Consider the following 24,663-nt stretch of genomic DNA (forward strand, 5'->3'; position numbering starts at 1 on the left):
CCCCAAGTGCTGGGGATTATGGGAAATTCCTTGGGAATGATGGGAAGGGACACTAGGCTGGTCTTGGTTTCCTGTATGCCCGCTCCTGATTGGCCAGTGGCACCAGAGGGTGAACGCTAATTCTCACTCTTGCACCAATGAAAGTCCATTTTATTAAATGTCTATTAAATGCAACACTTGTCCAGGCTGAGCCTATGATTAAAGGGGAACTGTCACCCTAAGAAATAAATCCAGATCCCTTTCTATCATGTTCGTTGAACAAAATAAACTTTACTGACACTGTATAAATGATTTAATTTGTTTCCCCTTCAGTCTTGGAAGTTACAGTCACAGCCAGCAGGGAGACGCCATTTTGTGTACCCTGTTATTAATGGAAGCTTTGTATCCCCCCCCCCCCCCAAATCTTATGCATTTGCCATCTAGGAAGTGCTGAATGGAAAGTTGGAGTGATTGTAATTGAAAATCTGAGCTGCCAATCTTATATTGCCTGCCCCGCCTCTATGCCGAAGGCATAGAGGCGGGGCAGGCAATATATGATTGACAGCTCAGATTTTTAAATACATTTATAACAGGTCTGGATGATTTAATGAAAAAAATAATTTGGGTTTCATGTTTAATTTGTAAAGAATATTATACAGCTTTTTACATGACAGTTCCCCTTTAAGTGCCGAGTGAGCACAAACATGGCAGCCGCCATAACACAAGTTAACTCCTCCTCTATAAAGGCACCGTATCAGTCCATCAACTGATTGCAACAACAAATAAAGCAAAACGTGGCAGTTTGGGCGAAATACCGGACTGGCCAATAGAATCCTCTGGTGCCGGCTCTGTGCATGTACTTTATACATATAGATACAAGTCCGCGCTCCTTGGCTCCGCCCTGACTCCATATTGCGCTATGGAAAAGCCGAAGCTGCTTCTTCTCACTTTCGGAAGCGCTTGAACAGTGGGTGCACGTGTTTGTTCGACGCCCCCCTGTTTCGTGACGTGTGATATTCCATGTAGACCGCGTCGTCGGCTCCGGACATGGAGCTCATGGTCCCCACGCGTCTGGACACCTGGGGGAGAGGAAAGGGTTACTGGGTGGAGTTCCCCTTTACAAAGATGCTCAGATCCCAATGGCAGCATTGGGTGATCAATTAAAGGGGATGTAAAGCCCTAGATTTGCTATAAAGGTTGCCGAAAAACGTAATTATAGATGCAAGGGAATTCGCCAATGAGAATTCTACTGAGCAAAGATCTCATTATAAATGCAGGAGACCTGACCAATGAGAATGTGGATTCCGAGCACTGTGTCAGCCATCTTGCTGGTACCTTACATATAGAGAGAATTAATTTTTCCCATCATTATATGACACAGGAATCAGACATGGGGATAAAGGGACAGACTTGTTCAGTGCTGGGAAACTGTGCTGGGATTCTCATTGGAGAATTTCTTGGCATTTTAATGCAGCCGCTGACATGGGGGATTTGGGGGAAAGTTTAGGAAAAGTTTTATTGTGCGATATTGCTTTAAGAATACAACCCTGATGTTGCTGGACTACAGCTCCCACCATGCCTCACCCTTCAGGAAAAGTTTTATTGTGCGATATTGCTTTAAGAATACAACCCTGATGTTGCTGGACTACAGCTCCCACCATGCCTCGCCCTTCAGGAAAAGTTTTATTGTGCGATATTGCTTTAAGAATACAACCCTGATGTTGCTGGACTACAGCTCCCAGCATGCCTAACCCTTCAGGAAAAGTTTTATTGTGTGATATTGTTTAAGAATACAACCCTTATGTTGCTGGACTACAGCTCCCAGCATGCCTCAAGCTTCATTATATGTTACATTATTCTGGGATTTGTAGTCCAGTAACAACTGAGTCTGGTTGAGCAGTGCAGCAGGATTTAGTTCCCCTTTAACACCGGAACACGTACCTGCATGGTGGACCTGGATCCAAATTCTCCGACCACCACTTCCTCCTCAGCATCAAGGTCAGAGGCTGCCAGGACTTTCTGCAGAAGTTGCTGTTGATCCTCCTTGTTGGAGAATGCAAGATCCTCTTCCTCCATCCCCGCAAGCTTCGTAATCACCTGCACAGTAACAAGCAGTAAGTGTCCGCTCTGTGGGCGAGTCCTACCTAGCCAGCCCAGCAGGCTCACTTTGTGGCATCAATGCAATTACAGCTCACATTAAAGGGGTAGTTGAACATTAAATGAACTTTTAATATGATATAGACATTATTGATTGCAATTGGTCTTAATTTTTTTGGTTTTTCAGTTATTTAGCTTTTTGTTCTCCACTTGGTATTTTAGCAACTAACGGGTTGCTAGGATCGTATTTACCCTAGCAACCAGGCAGTGGTTTAAACGAGAGATGGGATTATGAATGGTAGCGAGATAAGTAATACAAAGTAACATTAATAATGAAACCGGAGCCTCACAGAGCAACAGTTTTTGTCTGCCAGGGTCAGTGACCCCCATATGAAAGCTGGCAAAAGATGATAAGTACTTCACAAACTATAAAAAACGAAATAATAACGACCAACTGCAAAGTTGCAAGGAATAGGGCATTCTGCAACATACTAAAAATTAACTTAAAGGTGAACCACCCCGTAAAGTAATCAGAGAAAGCAGCTTGCCCCCCTAAGACTGTGGGGGGTGGGGTTAAGGATCAGCTACTTGCACCCAGTGTATAACCCACAGAGCATAGCAGCTGAGGTTGAAAAAGTCCCCACCCACTCACAACTAAGTTGGGGGCCGTTTTTACCAGGACCTTCCCTTTCAACGTAATCACTACCTTTACTGCAAACCCCTCCAGTGACATCACAAGACCAATTACCTCGCCCACTCCAGTGACATGTCCGCCAATACCCCGCCCATTGCTGATGTCACAGAGGGGGCTGGGTTTAATAAACCACTGGGAAACAGGATTGTGTTGGAAAGGGGCAGGTTAATCTCCGACCTGAACTGATGAAGAATGGAAATGCCCAACTGGTATTTCTGCTCCTACCTTAAAGCTGTAACCCTGGTCCACGAGGAACCTCTGTCGTTTTGTGGAATAAGCCATTTCCTGCGTGTCCTGGGACACCAGCGAATAGAAGAAGGCGTTGTATTCCTCCGCCACCATCCCTGCGCACACAGAGACAGTAACAACGGATTAAAGGAGACATGCTGGATGATGGTTTCCCTTTGGGCCAAACATTAATCCTATCTGTAACAATGGCCCCTTTATTGGAGCTCCCTATAGATCCTCTCAGGTCCCTGTCTTGGTTTCAAATGAGGGGTGGGCGTGTCCTAACGATCCCTGCCAGAAGCACAGTAGGAGGGGGAGAGCCAATCACAGCCCTGCAGTCACACAAGCACAGACAGGCTTCAGTTCCCTATCAGGTCAGCCTAGCTGCTGGGGTTGACATAAACTTTCTATACCATGTTCCCTTTAGAATAAAGGGCAACTAGGCTAGTTTTTTTTTTTTTTGCTCATAATCCCAATAAATCTTTCTGTGTTATATACAGGCAGCTCGTTAGCAAGTATATAATTGAAAGCTTCATGACGGTTTTGGCTAAAATCAGTAGAATGTTCCTCCATTAAAGGAGATTTCTAGGGCTAAGCTGCTTAGCGGGTAGCGTTTACAAAGTGTATTAGTTCCTCTGGTTTAGCAACAGGATAATGGGGTCTGACTATGAGGGGCTCTCGCACGTCAAGCCTCGGCCAGCTTAGGGCAGGAGAAAACAAGGTGACTGAAGTTCACTATGAGTTCATAGAATCCAGAGTTCCGCTCGCCCCGGGACCTGTATTGTGTATAAGGAGGGTAGGGGTGAAACACTGGATACAATAAACTGCTTGAGTTTCTATCACGATGGGTCAGAGTTTAACTAAATTTACCCTTTTTTGCTCTTAAGACTCTTCCAAGACGCTGAGCTTCTTGCCTCCTCGACCCACCGTGGGATGAGATCTGAATCAGCACATTCGCTTCCGGCAGATCGAAAGACGTGTCCCCTACCTGCGTAAAGCAATGTCTCATTTAAAGGGAAACTAAAGCTTAAAAAAGTAGCGTCAAAATGCTGCACCTTATATAATTGGATTATGGACCTCCCAGCCCTTTAGCACTGTACCTCCCAAAATGCCCCCAGCAGCTTCTGCTTATTCATAATACATGCTCTGGGCTGACACTCAGGGACTGACTCACAATATACAGTATATACAATATAACAGTCCCAATATACAGTATATATACACAATATAACAATCCCAATATACAGTATTTATACAATATAACAATCCCAATATAGAGTATATATACAATATAATACTCCCAATATACAGTATATATGCAATATAACAATCCCAATATACAGTATATATATATATATATATATATATATATATATATATATATATATATATACACACACACATACAATACTACCAATATACAGTATATATACAAGGTAACAGTCACATTACAGATTCACATTACATGGCAGCACAGAAACCAGTGCAGCACAGAAACCAATTTTAGTATCTAAAATACTATCCGGTGGGCCCTGAACCCCCCCAGTCTGGCCCTGGCCACAGGGAGGTGCCTATATAGTCTTACAAGCCCCACCTAGCTATGAGCTACACAATGAATTCCAATTGCCCCACATATCTGCCCAATAATACCAAACAGTAAATACAAGTGCCCCACCTTAGATATAAAGATAGTGTTGATCTTTGGGTTATGCTTGAAGTTCTGCAGAATGTGCATCCTCTCCCCCTGGGATGTGGGCCCGTAAATGTAAGGTCTAAGAAACAAAAATAAAGTCATTTTCTGAGTATTATAGCGGTTCCACAGTTGGCATTTGTACCAAGCGGCGCTGGGGGGGCTCAGTTGATTTCAGCCGGAGCTGAAGAAATCTCTTTTGTTTTCTCTGAACAAAGTACTGATTAAATGGCAAATGATTTATGGGCCGGTCATTTCGTTACCTATGAAAGGCTTGTGGCCAGGTCAGGGCACGGTCAGCCTGATGTGTGGCTATAGAAGAAAGTGCTCTGGGCCCCCCCTCCCGCCGTGCTTTGCCCTTTTCACATCAATAACAGCAACGTTATCCTCCATAGGGGCCGCCCCCAGGTCACTTCCCAGAACCTATAAAAAGGCTTTCAGTCCTGCTATTTCCTACCTCATCTGACTGGTCTACTGATATAAAAAAACTTTAATTGGAATGAATCTTGTTATTCAGAGCTATATATGCCGGTGGTACTGGGCAAACTGTGAATTGTTCTATAACCGAGGGGCGCAAAAGGTAAACAAAGGGGCCTATTTATACAACCTACAGATATATAGAAACATTGGGGTAACAGTCACCCTGCTATAGTTCCAGGGGTACCCAGGGCACAAATAAGCACTCACCCCAAATCTCCCCCTAACTGGCCTTCAGGCTGGGCCCCCTTATCCCATAACAAGGTTACAGATATATAGAAACATTGGGGTAACAGTCACCCCGCTATAGTTCCAAGGGTACCCAGGGCACAAATAAGCACTCACCCCAAATCCCCCCCTAACTGGCCTTCAGGCTGGGCCCCCTTAGCCCATAACAAGGTTAAAGATATATAGAAACATTGGGGTAACAGTCACCCCGCTATAGTTCCAAGGGTACCCAGGGCACAAATAAGCACTCACCCCAAATCCCCCCCTAACTGGCCTTCAGGCTGGGCCCCCTTAGCTCATAACAAGGTTACATGAAAGGAATGCATAGGAGTGGGACAGTGGAGACTGGAAATAAATAAAAGATCATTGCTTTGGGAGGGGTAATGCTCCTTGCAGAGACCCCAAGATAAACCTGGCACAATCCATTTAATGGAGCACAGGGCTAATTGGGTAGAAAAGCTACCGAGCCAGGGAAACGCATGTATAATCCCCCCGCCAGCGGGCCCCCCGGGTCGCTTACTTGCTCAGCCGAATGGCATACTCTTTGAGAGCAAACACATTGTCTGCAAACACAATGATCTTGTCATTCCTCCTTTCATGGAACTTAATAAGGAACTGGCAGGCCCGAAATTTATTTGGGTTCATAGTGTACAACAGAATTCGCTTCTTTGTCTTGATGGCAACATATTCTCTGTAGAACTCGGGAGACATGGGGCACCAGACCTGAGGGATAAACACAGACAGAATAGGAGCCGATTCCACACACGTCCTACCGCTCATGGGCTGAATGGGCTGCGTCTCAATGGCTGGGGAAACGGTCCAGAACCAGCACAATGTAGCACTGGCTTAGGCACAGCAACCCGCTCCTACTGTGTCCCACTGAAACACGCCCCCTTTCAGATTATTTGGGAAAATGTACCCCCCTACTGTAAATGATAAGGATATTAGCAGTCACTGAGGGGTTCTGTGCCCCCCATATAAAGGCACAAGGCTGCAGGCTGAGTTATACAGGGAACTCTGAGTATCACTCATGTATTATAAGGGATAATGTACCCCCTACTGTAAATGATAAGGATATTAGCAGTCACTGAGGGGTTCTGTGCCCATATAAAGGCACAAGGCTGCAGGCTGAGTTATACAGGGAACTCTGAGTATCACTCATGTATTATAAGGGATACTGTACCCCCTACTGTAAATGATAAGGATATTAGCAGTCACTGAGGGGTTCTGTGCCCCCCATATAAAGGCACAAGGCTGCAGGCTGAGTTATACAGGGAACTCTGAGTATCACTCATGTATTATAAGGGATAATGTACCCCCTACTGTAAATGATAAGGTTATAGGATATTGACTCCCTATATGTGTGTTCTACTTGTATGGAGTTTATAGCATAAATTCTTCATGTTCTTAATTTAATTAAAGATCTAAAGATACACTCATAGCTAGGAACAGATTCATCATGTAAGAGGGCTAAAATGCCAGACTTGTTAGAAAGGTAAATGTCTTCAAGGTATCTGGGAGTTTTATCAGCAGTTAATAGGAACAAGCTGGGAATGTGCTGCGGGGAGTCTAAGTCACCCCTGAGCAGAAGCTGAGAAACTGCCAGGCACTGTGACTCACCGGCAAATCTGAGATTTATGTAACTCTACATATGTTCTATGGCCTCTGCCCAAAAATTTGACACTCGGAGCTATCGGGAAAGAAACAACAGGGTGAGCTTTCAACTCAAGATCCATTTTAAATTTGGGCTCCTTAAAGAGCAAGGAAAGGCTACTACTGTAGCCCTTAACATAGTGTAGAGCCCCCTTGCCCATAGCAAAACGCCAAATTTATTTTTTAAAATAATTGTCACTTCTCCCAAAAATTGGGATTAATTTAGCTGTATCTGCAGCCTCTCGCAGCCGCCATCTTGGATTCCCCCGCTCGAACAGACAGACCCCCCTGCTCGCATCCCCCGTGGCGCTCGAACAGATAAAGTACCCCCTATTGTAACATATAGGGATATTATAAGTCACAGAGGAGTTCCTTATAATATATAGTGAATAAAGTGCCCCCTATTGTAACATATAGGGATATTATAAGCCCCCGAGGAGTTCCTTATAATATATAGTGAATAAAGTGCCCCCTATTGTAACATATAGGGATATTATAAGTCACAGAGGAGTTCCTTATAATATATACTGAATAAAGTGCCCCCTATTGTAACATATAGGGATATTATAAGCCCCCGAGGAGTTCCTTATAATATATAGTGAATAAAGTGCCGCCTATTGTAACATATAGGGATATTATAAGTCACAGAGGAGTTCCTTATAAATATATAGTGAATAAAGTGCCCCCTATATGTTACAATAGGGGGCACTTTATTCACTATATATTATAAGGAACTCCTCGGGGGCTTATAATATCCCTATTGTAACATATAGGGATATTATAAGTCCCCAAGGAGTTCCTTATAATACATAGTGAATAAAGTACCCCCTATTGTAACATATAGGGATATTATAAGTCCCCGAGGAGTTCCTTATAATATATAGTGAATAAAGTACCCCCTATTGTACAATACAGGGATATTATAAGTCACAGAGGAGTTCCATGGCCTGTATAAAAGCACAAAGGCCGCCATGGAACACTGAAGTGACTTCTCATATCCCTATATTTTACAATAGGGGGTACTTTATTTATTATAATATACAAGTTTTAGTGAGTCATGTGACAGAAATCACTAAGCTCCGACTATAACTGATGACATCACTGGACACTATGTGCAATATAGTACTGTTCTCCCCTTGTATCCGTGGCCACAGGGCACGGCACTTTATCACTCACCTCGGCACACTGCACCTTGGCAATATAGCCATTGTTCTGAAGCTCCATCCAGTTGGCCTCGTACAGTTTTGGACCAATCAGGAAATTCAAATCCACAATTTTGTCATCTTCTCGTACCAGTGTGGCAGTGAGTCCCAGCTTGCAGTGCGCCTGGACTATGGTCAGGACTCTACGGAACATTTTAGCTGAAAGGAGAAGGAATTGGCTCTCAGTATTTATTACTGTACTGCATCTGTATAAAGGGCACCTAAAGGTAAAATCTCCCCTCCAATCCCAGTTCCCCATGGCAGAAAATCATTACCCGGTATGGTGTGCACTTCATCGAGGATCATTAACCCCCACTCCTGACTTTTTAGCCACTCCATGACGCGCTCTGCTTCCCACGACCGTTTGGTGGTGTGCCCCAGCATAGAGTACGTGCTGATGGCGATGGAACAGCCAATGGGCTTGTCCTTGGCGTCTGAGGTAAAGCGGCATATCTGACTGTCGTCGATGGTTGACCACATTTTGAACTGGGCTTTCCACTGCTCCACAGAAACGGCAGAGTTACCTAGAACCAGGCACCTTTTGCGAACGGTACAGGCAGCGGTGACGCCGACCAAGGACTTGCCGGCCCCTACGGAGACACAGTCATACTCAGAACTGAGGGCAAATGGGCCTATCTAGCATGTTTATACAGGTTCTGCTGGCCCATTACATGCTACCTGGACTCATGTTCCCGGGACACAGGTTCTTACCGCAAGGAAGCACAATGACGCCAGATCTTGCCCGCCCGTTGCCGAACATTTTGCGCAGGCTCTTCTCCTGGTAGGGCCGCAGCACCGCTGTAGGCTTTAAATCAATATTAATGTCTGGATTCATTGTGTCGTTCCTAAAGTCGTACTCTGCCAGCAGAGGGTATTCCAAGTGTATGCACTGCTTCTGAAGTTCTTCTATATTGTCCTGCAGAGCAAAAGAACGGAATATTTAACCTACTCAGTTTTAGAAAATGGTAACTATATTCCGGATCAATCATTTCTAAAGGGGAAGTAAACCCTTCCCAGGTCACAATACTACAACCTGCCCACACTGTGGCAGAACAGCTGTGCAGTGATGTTGGCATCATGGTTGCATAATTTCTGCTTCCAGCTTGGGTGTTGGAGATCAATAAAGAGCAGCAACTGATCTGGAAGACGACTCGAGGTCCTGGTCTCTAATCCCTGACATCTAAGCTGGGAAAGGAAGTAGCACGGCCAAAGCTGGAAGCCGCCAACACCAAGTCACAGCTGTTTGGACTATCAACGGTTACGTTCAGCCAAATGGCAGTGATGCATTCTGACTATCTCAGTACTAATTAATTAAAGGGGAGGTTTAAAGGGGAAGTCCATCTTTATGTGAACCTTGTTAGAGAATGTTCTATAAAGACCACTTTTCTACTGGTCTTCCTCTTCTGTCTCATTCCAGCTTTCAAACAGGGGTAACTGACCATGGAAGCAAACAAAAACCCCAGAAATGATTGCTCACTTGGGCCATAATTTTATTACTTTATTGAGGCCCTTTCCTATTGATCGTACAGTCCCTCAATCAAACCAGTGCTTGGTTGCCATTTTAAACTGAACCCTAGCAACCAGATAGCTGCTAATGTTCTCTGCAGCAACTACTAATTGGAAAGGGGCTTAAAAGATAAGTAGAGGTTGGAGATTTTACCTGTTTGACCTCAAAAGAAACCGTTTGGGTCTCTTCTTCCTCCTCCTCCTCTTTATCCATCTGTTCATAAAATTCAAATAAATCAGCCGGCACGTTTGTTTTGTCTTGTCCCTCTGGGACCTGGGATGTAGAAGGTCCACTGGCTGCTGTTTCACTTGCCTTGGATATCTGAGGAAGGTGGGAGAATTATTCAGTGAGGGTAAGACACAAACAGGCAAGGAGTACAGTAGGGATTACCTACTGGGAGCTGCTATCTTGCTCCCTTCCCATTGTTCTGCTGATCGACTGCTGGGGGTGACGGGGGGAGATATCACTCCTACTTGCAGCACAGCAGTAAAGTGTGCCTGAGTCTGAGCTTTCAGAAGGAGCCAGTGCTACACATTAGAACTGCTTTCAGCTAACCTATTGTTTCTCCTACTCCCATGTAACTGAAGGAGTCCCAAGCCGGACTTGGATTTCTTACTATTGAGTGCTATTCTGATAAATACTGGGAGCTGCTATCTTGCTCCCTTCCCATTGTTCTGCTGATCGGCTGCTGGGGGTGAGGGGGGGGGGGATATCACTTCAACTTGCAGCGCAGCAGTAAAGTGTGAGTGAAGTTTATCAGAGCACAGGTCACATGACTGTGGCACCCTGGGAAATGAAGAATATGGCTAGCCCCATGTGACATTTCAAAATGAAATATTTAAAAAAAAAAATGTATTTTAATGCAGGATTCTGTTGAAGAAGCTCTAATAACTGATGACATGTTTTCCCATGTCAGTATTCCTTTAAAAATGGTCCAATGGGCTTAGGCTGGTGCCGGTTCTGGCCTTACTGCAGATTTGCTCAGAAAGGTCTCAGTGATGAGGTCAGTTTCATTTCCCTCTGCGTCTCGCAGCCGACAGCCTCGGATGACAGAATCTTGAAGCAGCTCTTGGATGACTTCTGGGTGGGTGCTCTCCACAAAGTACCTACAGAATAGAATCACACTCAGCATGAGAAGAACAACCCTACACTGGGGCCCCCCAAAATATCAGGGATGCAGGAGCACATCTTGCTAAGAGGTGAGCAAAAATGCATCATTACTGCAAGTTCCACACTATAGCCCCCCCTGTACCTGTTGTGTTTCAGGACCAGCTTCACTTTCCCGTAGCTGACAGTGCAGAGCTGTGGAGAAAGGAAAGCAGGAATGTTCCATATTCATCAGACAATCATTAGAAGATTCATAAAGCAACCTATACTGAAGAAATATATCTAATGCCAAACCAATTGATAGCTCATTAGTCAAACACATGGAGCTACTAGTAGCAGCTACTTGTCATGGCTACTAAAACAGACAATACTGATCATTTACTGATAATTGTCTCTACGTGTGTGTGTTTTAGTAGAGGCAATTATCAGTATTGTCTATGGCAGGGGATTTTCTGGGGTTTAGCAGCCGTGACAAGTAGCTGCTAATAAGTAGCTGTGTGTGTCTTCGTCAGGGATTCCAAACCGTTTTTACTTTTGAGCCACACAAGCATATAAAAGTTCCTTAAGGATGCAAAATACAGGCTGTGATTGGCTATTTTGGTAGCCCCATTTGGTAGCCCCAGTTGGTAAAACTGTCTTTCTATGATTCCAAACTTGTCTCTGAGCCATAGATTTAACAAAAACAGGCACCTACTCTGAGGCATTCTGGGAGAAACATGTTGCTCGCGAGCCACTGGTTGGTGACCACTGCTCTATGTCATCACTATAACACCAATAAATCAGCCCCTAACTCAGACAATGACCAGTCATGGAGCTGCAATGGTTACTGATCCATGCCAGGACCAGAGTCCAACTTACAGCTGCCGGTCAGTGACCATTCAGGCTCCAGACTGGATTCTGTTAAATGATTTCTGCAGCCATAAAAAAACAGTGTGTTCTGACTCTGTACACAAAGCAAAGGTGCAGGGTTACATGTGCCAGGTCTTACTACAAACAGAACCCAATTGGGGAGCAGCTGAACAGCTTAAGCGAGCGGATCTTCTCCTGATATCCCCACCTACGGGTGGGCAATATCGGGGGAAAATGTAGGCTAATTTGGTTGTTTGACACTGGGGCCAAATGATCGAATTATAATGGTGGCTATGGGGCAATTGGTTCGGGAACCACATCAACGAGCCGATGCAGTCCCCGATCTCACTAAATCTTTTAACCTGCCTGATCGAAATCTGGCCAATTTTAGGCCAGATATCGGTTGGGCAGGATCCTCGTTCCTTCCCCTACATGGGCCAATAAGCGGCCGCTTGGCAGCTACAATTGGCCCGTGTATGGCCACCTTTCGTCTGTGGGTGGAGACGTCACTTTCATTGCTCACATCTACTGCACAAGCTATACACAGAGAATTATAGAATGTGATTTTTGATAAAGTTCCCCTTTAAAGAAGGTGATGTGACCTGCGATTCTGACCCAGTGCAAATTCTCCCGGTTGTCAATCACTTCCTTCAACCTGGTAACAGAAGTGACACAGCCAAACAAAGCAGCTGCCCCCACTGCTGTGCAACTCTGCAGTTCCCCATTTCAGTTGGGGGTGATGTGCCTGGGCAGATTAAAAGTGGGGGTGCCAAATGTTAGGGACCCCCAGTGGTTGTATTTGCTTATCTTTCACCACGGGTTGGTGCTCCTGTTAGGAGAAATCCGCACTGGTCTTCTGAATCCCAAGAAGATCCCTCTCTGGCAGCTACCCAGGGCTGGGGCATTTTTCTCCTAACAGGAGCACCAGCCTAACATTTGATACACCCCCCCAGTGATTTTTACCTTTACTTCTCCTTTAATGTGGTCGAACTCCAGCTCTATTGGCCATACACAGGCTGATAAAAGCCAATGACTCTTGCTAACTGGGCCATGTGTTGGAACCATGTGACCAAAAATCAGCCAAATATCAATCAGGGAAGTTTAATAAATCCTGTTGGACAGGAAGTGCATCAGCACAATGGTCCTGTCCAACAGGAGTCAATAGGCCCCTGTATATAATTTGGCTGGATTTAGCTCTGTGCGGGGGGGGCCCAAACCCACTTGTTTACTGACCCCCTCACACAAGTGCCTCTGGCCGTACTTGGCCAGCTTTCATTACATATAATGCATTTTGTCCACAGATAATTCCAGCTATTTTTTTTCCCCTGGGCAAAAGCCAAAAATATCAGGTATTTCCTCAATAAACCTCAGAGCAGAGACCTAGGTCAGTCCATGCAGGGCACTTACCTTAATGAACTGTACAATCCCTTCAGGGACCCCGGTTTTGCTCAGTTTCTGCAGATACTCGACAATGTCGCTCGTTTGCAGCCCGACACTAACGGCCGCGTACAGCGAATAAGCCGTGAGTTTGTATTCGTGGGTGTGGGAGGGTCTGCACACGGGTTCCGATATGGCCACCAGGAAATCCTGAGCGTACTTGTACACTGGCGAGAAGGCTTCTAGGAAGATGTGCCCGTCGGGTGCCTGCCAAACAGCATAGGAGCATAGTAACTCAGGGTGAAAAAAGATACATGTCAACTGAATTATAAGGGAAACACTATGGCACCTCCTACCCATATGTATAAATACAAATATACAGAGAAGGAATGTTCTGGGCACACAATAAGCTGTACCCCTATACTGTACTGTCTAAGGGAAACACTATGGCACCCCCTACCCATATGTATAAATACAAATATACAGAGAAGGAATGTTCTGGGCACACAATAAGCTGTACCCCCATACTGTACTGTCTAAGGGAAACACTATGGCACCCCCTACCCATATTTATAAATACAAATATACAGAGAAGGGATGTTCTGGGCACACAATAAGCTGTACCCCCATACTGTACTGTCTAAGGGAAACACTATGGCAACCCCTACCCATATGTATAAATACAAATATACAGAGAAGGAATGTTCTGGGCACACAATAAGCTGTACCCCCATACTGTACTGTCTAAGCGAAACACTATGGCACCCCCTACCCATATGTATAAATACAAATATACAGAGAAGGAATGTTCTGGGCACACAATAAGCTGTACCCCCATACTGTACTGTCTAAGGGAAACACTATGGCACCCCCTACCCATATGTATAAATACAAATATACAGAGAAGGAATGTTCTGGGCACACAATAAGCTGTACCCCCATACTGTACTGTGTAAGGGAACAAAAGTTCACAGAAGGAATGGGCACACTACAAGCTGTACTTTCCATGTTTGCACATTAAGTCCTATTTACAATGACGTAGAATGCTTCACTCTGAAGAAGGAGGAGCTTGCTGTGTTCCAAAACCTTAATACCCAAATAATAAATGCCCCCCCCCACCCCATGTCTGCACTGCTCAGCTGATCAACTGATAAAACCCAGAGTCTGTTACAGAGTTTCTATATATCTAAGCAGATTAGGGAGTTTAAAGCAGATTGGACATATACGCAAACGAGCAGGGAATTCAGTGTTCTTCGCCCAATGCCAACGTCATTTCTCTGAACTCACATGACCGGAGCCGCTGAATAAACATAATGGGGAGAGGCAAGCCCAGCTAATGGTCCACTTTTAGTATGTTATAGAATGGCCAATTCTAAGCAATTTTCAATTGGTCTTCATTTTTTTATCTTTTATAGTTTTTGAAATATTTGCCTTCTTCTGACTCTTTCCAGCTTTCAAATGGGGGTCACTGACCCCGGCAGCCAAACCCTATTGCTCTGTGAGGCTCCAGCTTAACTGTTATTGTTACTTTTTATTCCTTATCTTTCTATTCAGCCCCCTCCCCTATTCATACATCAATCACTCAAACCACTTCCTGGTTGCTAAGGTAAATTGGACCCCAGCAACCAGACCACTGATGAAATTCCAACCTGGAGATCTGCAGAACAAAAAGGTAAAATACTTCAAATGATAGAAAATGAAGACCAATTGCAAATTAGTTCAAAATAGCCCTCTCTAAAAGCATAAGGAAAGTAAATTGGGCTGGGTGGTGCCAGGATGCCATTAGATCCAATTCAAGAAATTCTGACATCTGCCTGTCTATGGCTACCTTAACAAATTAGGGTTGTCCACCTTGGAATTAACTTTTAATATGATATAGAGTGTAATTCTGAGAAAATTTGCAATTGTTCTTCATTTTCTATTATTTGGAGTCTTTTAATTATTTCAGTTTTTGTTTGGCAGCTCTCCAGCTTGGAGTTTTAGCAGCTATCTGGTTGCTAGGATCCAAATTATCTTAGAAACCAGTGTGTGATTTGAATGAAAGACTGATATATATATAGGAGAGGGACTGCATAGAAAGATAAGGAATAAAAAGTAACAATAACAATAAAACTGGAGCCTCACAGAGCAATAGGTTTTTGGCTCAGGGGTCAGTGACCCCCATTTGAAAGCTGCAAAGAGTTGTGGGAAACTACTATAAAACACAAAAAATGAAGACCAATTGAAAAGTTGCTAAAAATGGCCTTTCTATTAAATACAAAAAATTAACTTAAAGGTCAACTGCCCCTTCCATTGTCTTTCCAAAAGGTGACAGTTACGTTCTCCGTGCCGACCTGGCGGAGGAAGGAAGCTGAGACAGACACAGGCCTCCTGCAGATCCTACAAGAGTAATCACAAGAGCTTACAATCTAAGGATTAACCCTCAAGGGGATTATCAGGAGCCAAGGGCCCTGTTACAGAGTGTTGAAACATTAAGTAGCTGAGTGGATTAAGGGATTAGCACAATATACGTAAACGAGGAGGTAAATCCAAGGGGTAATTTGGGCTGAACCCCGCGCCAACTAATGGTACAGCTTTCCCTTTAGCCCAACCACCCCCGAGTCAGGAGAGTTCACAGATATTTTAGATTAAATTAAATCCAATGTTTTTCCATCAGCGACTGATTTACTTCTACATTTTTCCGGCTTTCAAGTGACCCGACAGCCGAAAACTATTGCCCTGAAGTTTACAATTGTATTAATATTGTAACTTTATACTTTTTTCTTTAATCCGGGCCCTCTCCTCTTCATATTCCAGTCTTTCATTTAAACCACCGCCTGGTTGCTAGGGTAAACAAGACCCTAGCAACAAGGTAGCAGCTGAAATGCCAAACTGGAGAGCTACTTAACGACAAAAAATAAAAACCAATAAAAAATTGGCTCAGATTAATGTCTACGTCATATTAACTCAGTTAATTCAAAGGTAAACAAGCCCTTTAATGGAATCCGCTAGCCGCCTCAGAGTAACATATGGAACGTACCACCCACAGGGGGCGAGAGGAATGATCCATTTTCAGAGGCATCTGCAGGCGATAGTCTTTGGCTCCGTACTCATCCTGCTTTGTGCCGGCTTCGTCCACTTGCTTTCCCGCGGCAGAAGGAACGGCTTCCTGGTATTCGCCCCCGGGCACCTCCTCTTCCTCTTCATCCTCTTCCTCATAGTGACGCCGCTTGAACTTCTTTTTGTCTCCTGGGAGGGAAATCAGAGTAGGTCAGTGGCGCCTATTGGGGGTATTATCCTGCTGCGCCTATTGGGGGTATAACCCTGAGGCGCCTATTGGGGGTATAACCCTGAGGTACCTATTGGGGGGTATAACCCTGAGGCACCTATTGGGGGGTATAACCCTGAGGCACCTATTGGGGGTATAACCCTGAGGCACCTATTGGGGGTATAACCCTGAGGTACCTATTGGGGGGTATAACCCTGAGGCGCCTATTGGGGGTATAACCCTGAGGTACCTATTGGGGGTATAACCCTGAGGTACCTATTGGGGGGTATAACCCTGAGGTACCTATTGGGGGGTATAACCCTGAGGCGCCTATTGGGGGTATAACCCTGAGGTACCTATTGGGGGTATAACCCTGAGGCACCTATTGGGGGTATAACCCTGAGGTACCTATTGGGGGTATAACCCTGAGGCGCCTATTGGGGGTATAACCCTGAGGTACCTATTGGGGGTATAACCCTGAGGCACCTATTGGGGGTATAACCCTGAGGTACCTATTGGGGGGTATAACCCTGAGGCGCCTATTGGGGGTATAACCCTGAGGTACCTATTGGGGGTATAACCCTGAGGCACCTATTGGGGGGTATAACCCTGAGGCACCTATTGGGGGTATAACCCTGAGGCACCTATTGGGGGTATAACCCTGAGGTACCTATTGGGGGGTATAACCCTGAGGCGCCTATTGGGGGTATAACCCTGAGGTACCTATTGGGGGTATAACCCTGAGGTACCTATTGGGGGGTATAACCCTGAGGCGCCTATTGGGGGTATAACCCTGAGGCACCTATTGGGGGTATAACCCTGAGGCACCTATTGGGGGTATAACCCTGAGGCACCTATTGGGGGTATAACCCTGAGGGGCCCTATTGGGGGGTATAACCCTGAGGTCACCTATTGGGGGTATAACCCTGAGGCACCTATTGGGGGTATAACCCTGAGGCACCTATTGGGGGTATAACCCTGAGGCACCTATTGGGGGTATAACCCTGAGGCACCTATTGGGGGTATAACCCTGAGGCACCTATTGGGGGTATAACCCTGAGGCACCTATTGGGGGTATAACCCTGAGGCACCTATTGGGGGGTATAACCCTGAGGCACCTATTGGGGGTATAACCCTGAGGCACCTATTGGGGGGTATAACCCTGAGGCACCTATTGGGGGTATAACCCTGAGGCCAATTGGGGGTATAACCCTGAGGCACCTATTGGGGGTATAACCCTGAGGCACCTATTGGGGGTATAACCCCTGAGGCGCCTATTGGGGGTATAACCCTGAGGCAGCCTATTGGGGGGTATAACCCTGAGGTACCTATTGGGGGTATAACCCTGAGGCACCTATTGGGGGTATAACCCTGAGGCACCTATTGGGGTATAACCCTGAGGCCTATTGGGGTATAACCCTGAGGTACTATTGGGGGTATAACCCTGAGGCACCTATTGGGGGTATAACCCTGAGGTACCTATTGGGGGTATAACCCTGAGGCACCTATTGGGGGTATAACCCTGAGGTACCTATTGGGGGTATAACCCTGAGGCACCTATTGGGGGTATAACCCTGAGGCACCTATTGGGGTATAACCCTGAGGCACCTATTGGGGGGTAATAACCCTGAGGTACCTATTGGGGGTATAACCCTGAGGCACCTATTGGGGGGTATAACCCTGAGGCACCTATTGGGGGGTATAACCCTGAGGCACCTATTGGGGGGTATAACCCTGAGGCACCTATTGGGGGTATAACCCTGAGGCACCTATTGGGGGTATAACCCTGAGGCACCTATTGGGGGTATAACCCTGAGGTACCTATTGGGGGTATAACCCTGAGGCACCTATTGGGGGTATAACCCAAGGCAAATGCACGGAATTACGTGAAACTCCCAGAAGGCCCCTGCGTTATTAACCCCCTCCCTCCCCTGAGTTTAGCGCTACCACACGGCACAAAGCCCCACAGACTATGGGACACTGTCCCTACCTCTGTCCGCCTTATCCCTCTTGCCCATCGCAGGTTCCCTGGCAGCAACACCTTCCGGCTGCTTCTTCTGCTGCTTCTTCCCCACTTCCGGTGCGCACTACGGAAACCGGCAAGAGACATTTGCTACTTGTTGCTCTGGAAAATCTCAATGCTGCCACCTGGCGGCCCCTTTGTGTAAAGCACCCACTATAGAAATCGCTAGGATCGTTCTCGCTGGGGAAAAAACCCACAGAGATGATGGGCAGGGGGGAGAAAAGGGCGGGGGAGTCATGACAGAATCTCAATTGGAGGGATTGTTCACCTTTGAGTTAACGTTTAGTATAACATAGAGAGTAATATCCTGAGACAATTTGCAATTGGTCTTCATTTTTTTGTATTATTCCTGGTTTTGTAAATATTTCCCTTTTTGTGCAGCAGCTCTCCAGTTTCAGCAGTTATCTGGTTGCTAGGGTCTAAATTACCCGAGCGACCAGGAATTGGTTCGAATGAGAGACTGATATGTTTGTAGGAGAGGGACCTAAACAGAAAGAAAAGTAATAACAATAACAATAACAATAAAACTGGAGCCTCACAGAGCAATAGGGTTTGGCTGCCGGGGTCAGTGACCCCCATTTGACAATTAAAGGGGAAAAGAGTCAGAAGAAAGCGGCAGATATTAAAAACTATAACAAATAAATAATGAAGACCAATTGAAAAGTTTCTTAGAATAGGCCATTCTATAACATACTAAAGGTTCACTGAAAGGTGTGGGAATAATAGACATGGAAATAGCTCCTGCCAGGGCCGGACAGGGGCTGCTGGGACACCGGGAAAATACCCTGTGGGCCCCTGGACATGGTGGGCCCCCGGACATGGTGGGCCCCATCGGCCCAGACCCGACCCTGTTGCAGCTTCCCCTGGCCGTTGGTGTCCCCCCCTGATGGGTTTCACATACGCAAGCTCGGGGGAGGACGTCGGGCGGGGGGCCCTGTGAGGGGATAGGGGTGTGCGGTGGGGGCCCCAGCAGGGGACGCAGCCAGAAGAGGCCCCTTGTGGGGTGCGGGCCCCCCGGGGGGTAGCCTCGGTGGGCCCTGCACCCCCCAGTCCAACCCTGGCTCCTGCTACTACTACTATGACTATAATGTATGTCCCCTAATTACAAATACATGGGGGACAGAGGCTACGGAAGAGCCCAGAACACACTGCAGCGAATGGACTAACAAAATCAGAAACTGGCTCGCTGCTGGGTCATCACAGTTCTAGGACTCATGAACCTACCTCTATACCAGGGATCCCCAACCTTTCTTACTCGGGAACCACAGTCAAAGTAAAAAGACTTGGAGAGCAACACAAGCACCATAAATGTTCATGGAGGAGCCAAATAAGGGCTGTGATTGGCTATTAGGGGCCTCTATGCACCCTATCAGCTTACAGGGGAATCTTGTTTTTATTCAACCAAAACTTGCCCCCAAGTCAGGAATTCAAAAATAACTCCCTGGTTTGGGGGCACTGAGAGCAACATCCAAGGGGTTGGGGAGCAACATGTTCCCCCCGAGTCACTAGTTGGGGATCACTGCTCTATACAGTATATAAAATACAGCATTTCTAGCCATTTCATTTTGGGCTTTAGTTCTCCTTTAAAGCCAGCAACAGCCGATCTCTTACCGTTTGCTAACGAGGGCTGGCAGTGCTGTATACCATTGGCACCGAGTATCATTTCTGCCATCTGGACTGATAAAATGGCAGCCAGGCGGCCCCCGTTAGCGGCGTTGGGCAGGAGGCGTCACGCTCTCTCTCTGGGGGTCCCTGTTTCAGATCTTGGATTTAACGTTTACAAGTCTGAACTTTTCCTCCTTTTCTCAAAAGCCGAAACAGATTCCCGCTGCCGGCGCCCGACGCTTCTCCGCTCTTTGTGCCGGCAAATTACCCGGGAGCCAGAGGCAAATTGCCGGGAAGGAACGGCTCTGAATGCTGCCGGGTAAATAACTGTTATTTAAATCGACACCGGCACCGTCGCCATTCAGGGGAAGATCCATACGTTATTGGGGAAACGTGTAATTACCTCCGTATCTCCCCTGACATTTACACAAACATTTAAAGGGCAACGTCGCCCTGTGACAAATCATAGGCTTTTCCCTTTAGTCATGATAAATGCTCTGTTAAAGGCAAAGGCAATAAATAGTCCCAAATATTCCAGACAGGGACAAAAACCAGAGGCCAATTCCTTAATTATTGGGCAATGTTGTTGTATCTCAAAAAGACTGATTGGGGCAGCCACATTGAAGGACAGTGGGCTAGGTAGGACTGGCCTGCCGGGTACCGGGAAAAAACCCAGTGGGCCCCAACAGCCCAGATCCGATCCCCCCAGGGCACTCCTGCGATCCGCTGTCTCCCTCCATCGATGTGCCGCAGGTAAGTTTCCTTTAGGAGCACTCAGGGGAGGGTGAAGGGCCCACTGGGGCTACTGTCCCCCCCAAGGTGCCTCCGCTGGCCGCATCCCCAGCAGGGGCCCCTGCTGTGTACCCCTAACCCCCCGCAAGGGCCCCCTCGACATCCTCCCCTAAATGCACGTATGTGGCCGCTAGGGCCCACCAGGGCAGGGGCCCACTGGGATTTTCCCTGGTGTCCCGGTGGCCCAGTCCGACCCTAGTGTTGGGGGCCTCTGTGGGGGGGGGGTAGGTGCAGGGGCCCCTGAGACAGAAGCACTGGTGGGCCCTGCACCCCCTAGTCCAACCCTGACTGTGGGTGGTATAGAGCTATGGGTGCTAACAAGTGTTAGGGCTATTATTATTTCCTTTCCATTTATACCTTTACTTGGCCTTTACTCAATACCTAAAGAATCATAAATGGATCGTGTTGTCTGACTGGGACATTGGGGGCTCCTCTACATTGAGAAATACGGAGCTGAAATGATTCTACCGGCCTTTTAGCACTAAGGGACTGTCCCGTCTAGGGGACCAGGGTTGGACGGGGTCTGTTTGGGTTCCCCGGAGAACCTGACCCCCTGGGCCCAATCTCAGAGCAATTAGATACAACTAGTGCCAAATGGTTTTGGGTTTATGTGGAAATAAGGATGGGCTGATGGGAATTCTTCTGGTTGGCCAGTACAACCCTCTTGGGGGACCCAGTCAGCGGGTGCATATGGACCTCCTTGGTGGTCTGGTTCTGGAGGACCCATTTAGGGGGATGCGGAAACCTAATACTGTAATTGTAATACTTAACACTTGAGACAAACCAATCAGCAATCAGATTTTAACTATCGCCAACAAGTTAGAAAACAAAAGCAAAGATCTGATTGGTTGCTATGGGCAGCATCGCCGGTGATGTTTGTCCCCAATGTTAACAAAACACCCCCTTAGTTTGTGGGGCTCCACAGGGTGCAAATTTGCACCCTTTCATTCTCCAGAATTTGCACCTACCTGGGAGTAAATTAGTAGTAACTATTAGTAATAGTTTCTTAGCAGTTCGGAGAGGAGCTCTTGGAGATTTTTAATTGGCTGGAAAACCAGGTTAGAGAATGACCCCCGAAACTCACTTCTGTACCCCTCAACCAACATTGCGTGGGTGTATATATTTATATTCAACCTGGCCAAACCCATTGGGCACTTACATAGGATAGAAATAAATCCCAAATTTCAGCGAATTACTGAATCTGTCATTTTCGCTCTTGTCCTTCCGCTTTGGGGGGGCAAAATCCATTAAATTCACCGAGAGCGACGCAGTTTCAGCCCATGGGTGTAACAAGGAAAATATTAACCTTTATATCAAAATGTTTTCATTTATCCTGAGACAGAGCTGGAAATATCCTGAAAATCAGAACAAAATAACCAATCTCTCTTCTCTCCAGCAGACTCAGCACTAAAGAGAAACGTCCAACTGCTGAAATTGAGAAAATATAATGAAAGGTTAGTTTGGCCTTGAGATGTATCTCAGCTTAATATACAGGGGAACTGCGGGTACAATATCTTATTACTATGTATCCAATGGCTCCCATGATAAATGGCACAGATTTCTACCCACAGTATATAGAGCACATTCTAATTTCTAGGCTCAATGCCCTTAGCAACCATATGGCAGTTTGAAATGCCAGGTGACAGAATGCTCTGTTATACAGATAGCTAGAATCTCAGCCATAAAGCAGGGCAGGACTGCTGCTTACAATGGGGGGATCAGATAGGATCTGTGCCACTGTGACAGAATGCTCTGTTATACAGATAGCTAGAATCTCAGCCATAAAGCAGGGCAGGACTGCTGCTTACAATGGGGGGATCAGATAGGATCTGTGCCACTGTGACAGAATGCTCTGTTATACAGATAGCTAGAATCTCAGCCATAAAGCAGGGCAGGACTGCTGCTTACAATGGGAGGGATCAGATAGGATCTGTGCCACTGTGACAGAATGCTCTGTTATACAGATAGCTAGAATCTCAGCCATAAAGCAGGGCGGGACTGCTGCTTACAATGGGGGGGTCAGATAGGATCTGTGCCACTGTGACAGAATGCTCTGTTATACAGATAGCTAGAATCTCAGCCATAAAGCAGGGCAGGACTGCTGCTTACAATGGGGGATCAGATAGGATCTGTGCCACTGTGACAGAATGCTCTGTTATACAGATAGCTAGAATCTCAGCCATAAAGCAGGGCAGGACTGCTGCTTACAATGGGGGATCAAGATAGGATCTGTGCCACTGTGACAGAATGCTCTGTTATACAGATAGCTAGAATCTCAGCCATAAAGCAGGGCAGGACTGCTGCTTACAATGGGGGATCAGATAGGATCTGTGCCACTGTGACAGAATGCTCTGTTATACAGATAGCTAGAATCTCAGCCATAAAGCAGGGCAGGACTGCTGCTTACAATGGGGGATCAGATAGGATCTGTGCCACTGTGACAGAATGCTCTGTTATACAGATAGCTAGAATCTCAGCCATAAAGCAGGGCAGGACTGCTGCTTACAATGGGGGGATCAGATAGGATCTGTGCCACTGTGACAGAATGCTCTGTTATACAGATAGCTAGAATCTCAGCCATAAAGCAGGGCAGGACTGCTGCAGACCTTGGCAAATGAAGTATCTCCTATTACACGAGGCTACCTGCCTTTTAGGGTTCTAGTGAAACCAATTAGTAAATCATTAAAGTATGGTCACAAAAGATAAATTTACAAAATCGATTCTATTAAACAAATTTTATTGCAGGAAGATTTGAAAACGTAACACTTTTATGAATCCCCCTCCCCAAATCCCTGCACATAAAATAAAAGTAAAATAAGAATATCGCTGTGTGACCATCCAGCTGTTTTATATCAGAAGGAAAAGCAATTGTAAATAAATTATATTCTTATTATTTCTGTGCTGTTTGGGCTCTGGTGTCTCTGGAACGTAAATGTATAAAAGACTCAATGTTTTTGGAATGAGGGAAAAAGGAACAGAGCAACTGGCAGAGGCTATTATCCCCCCACTGCTACTATAGGCACCATCTCTCCCTACTATACCTGCTATCCCACAGCCCCAGTCCCTTCCCAGAGGCTATTATCCCCCCACTGCTACTATAGGCACCATCTCTCCCTACTATACCTGCTATCCCACAGCCCCAGTCCCTTCCCAGAGGCTATTATCCCACTGCTACTATAGGCACCATCTCTCCCTACTATACCTGCTATCCCACAGCCCCAGTCCCTTCCCAGAGGCTATTATCCCCCCACTGCTACTATAGGCACCATCTCTCCCTACTATACCTGCTATCCCACAGCCCCAGTCCCTTCCCAGAGGCTATTATCCCCCCACTGCTACTATAGGCACCATCTCTCCCTACTATACCTGCTATCCGACAGCCCCAGTCCCTTCCCAGAGGCTATTATCCCCCCACTGCTACTATAGGCACCATCTCTCCCTACTATACCTACTATCCCACAGCCCCAGTCCCTTCCCAGAGGCTATTATCTCCCCACTGCTACTATAGGCACCATCTCTCCCTACTATACCTGCTATCCCACAGCCCCAGTCCCTTCCCAGAGGCTATTATCCCCCCACTGCTACTATAGGCACCATCTCTCCCTACTATACCTGCTATCCCACAGCCCCAGTCCCTTCCCAGAGGCTATTATCTCCCCACTGCTACTATAGGCCACCATCTCTCCCTACTATACCTGCTATCCCACAGCCCCAGTCCCTTCCCAGAGGCTATTATCCCCCCACTGCTACTATAGGCACCATCTCTCCCTACTATACCTGCTATCCCACAGCCCCAGTCCCTTCCCAGAGGCTATTATCCCCCCACTGCTACTATAGGCACCATCTCTCCCTACTATACCTGCTATCCCACAGCCCCAGTCCCTTCCCAGAGGCTATTATCTCCCCAC

General features: G+C 46.4%; 1 protein-coding gene across 2 annotated transcripts; it reads right to left on the reverse strand.

Moving 5' to 3' along the window:
• Positions 1–129: 129 nt before the first annotated feature.
• ercc3 (excision repair cross-complementation group 3) lies at positions 130–20,357 on the reverse strand. Of its 2 annotated transcripts, NM_001130340.1 has the most exon segments (16): positions 133–1,058; positions 1,921–2,076; positions 2,996–3,114; positions 3,869–3,986; positions 4,674–4,770; positions 5,914–6,116; positions 8,223–8,407; positions 8,524–8,838; positions 8,960–9,164; positions 9,909–10,076; positions 10,726–10,861; positions 11,008–11,057; positions 13,119–13,355; positions 16,108–16,316; positions 18,326–18,422; positions 19,970–20,357. In NM_001130340.1, coding segments are annotated over 15 exon segments (2,361 nt in total). In that variant the 5' UTR covers positions 18,354–18,422; positions 19,970–20,357; the 3' UTR covers positions 133–923.
• Positions 20,358–24,663: the final 4,306 nt, after the last annotated feature.

This window comes from Xenopus tropicalis, chromosome 9, assembly GCF_000004195.4.
Source record: "Xenopus tropicalis strain Nigerian chromosome 9, UCB_Xtro_10.0, whole genome shotgun sequence".
In the NCBI taxonomy this organism is placed as follows: domain Eukaryota; kingdom Metazoa; phylum Chordata; class Amphibia; order Anura; family Pipidae; genus Xenopus; species Xenopus tropicalis.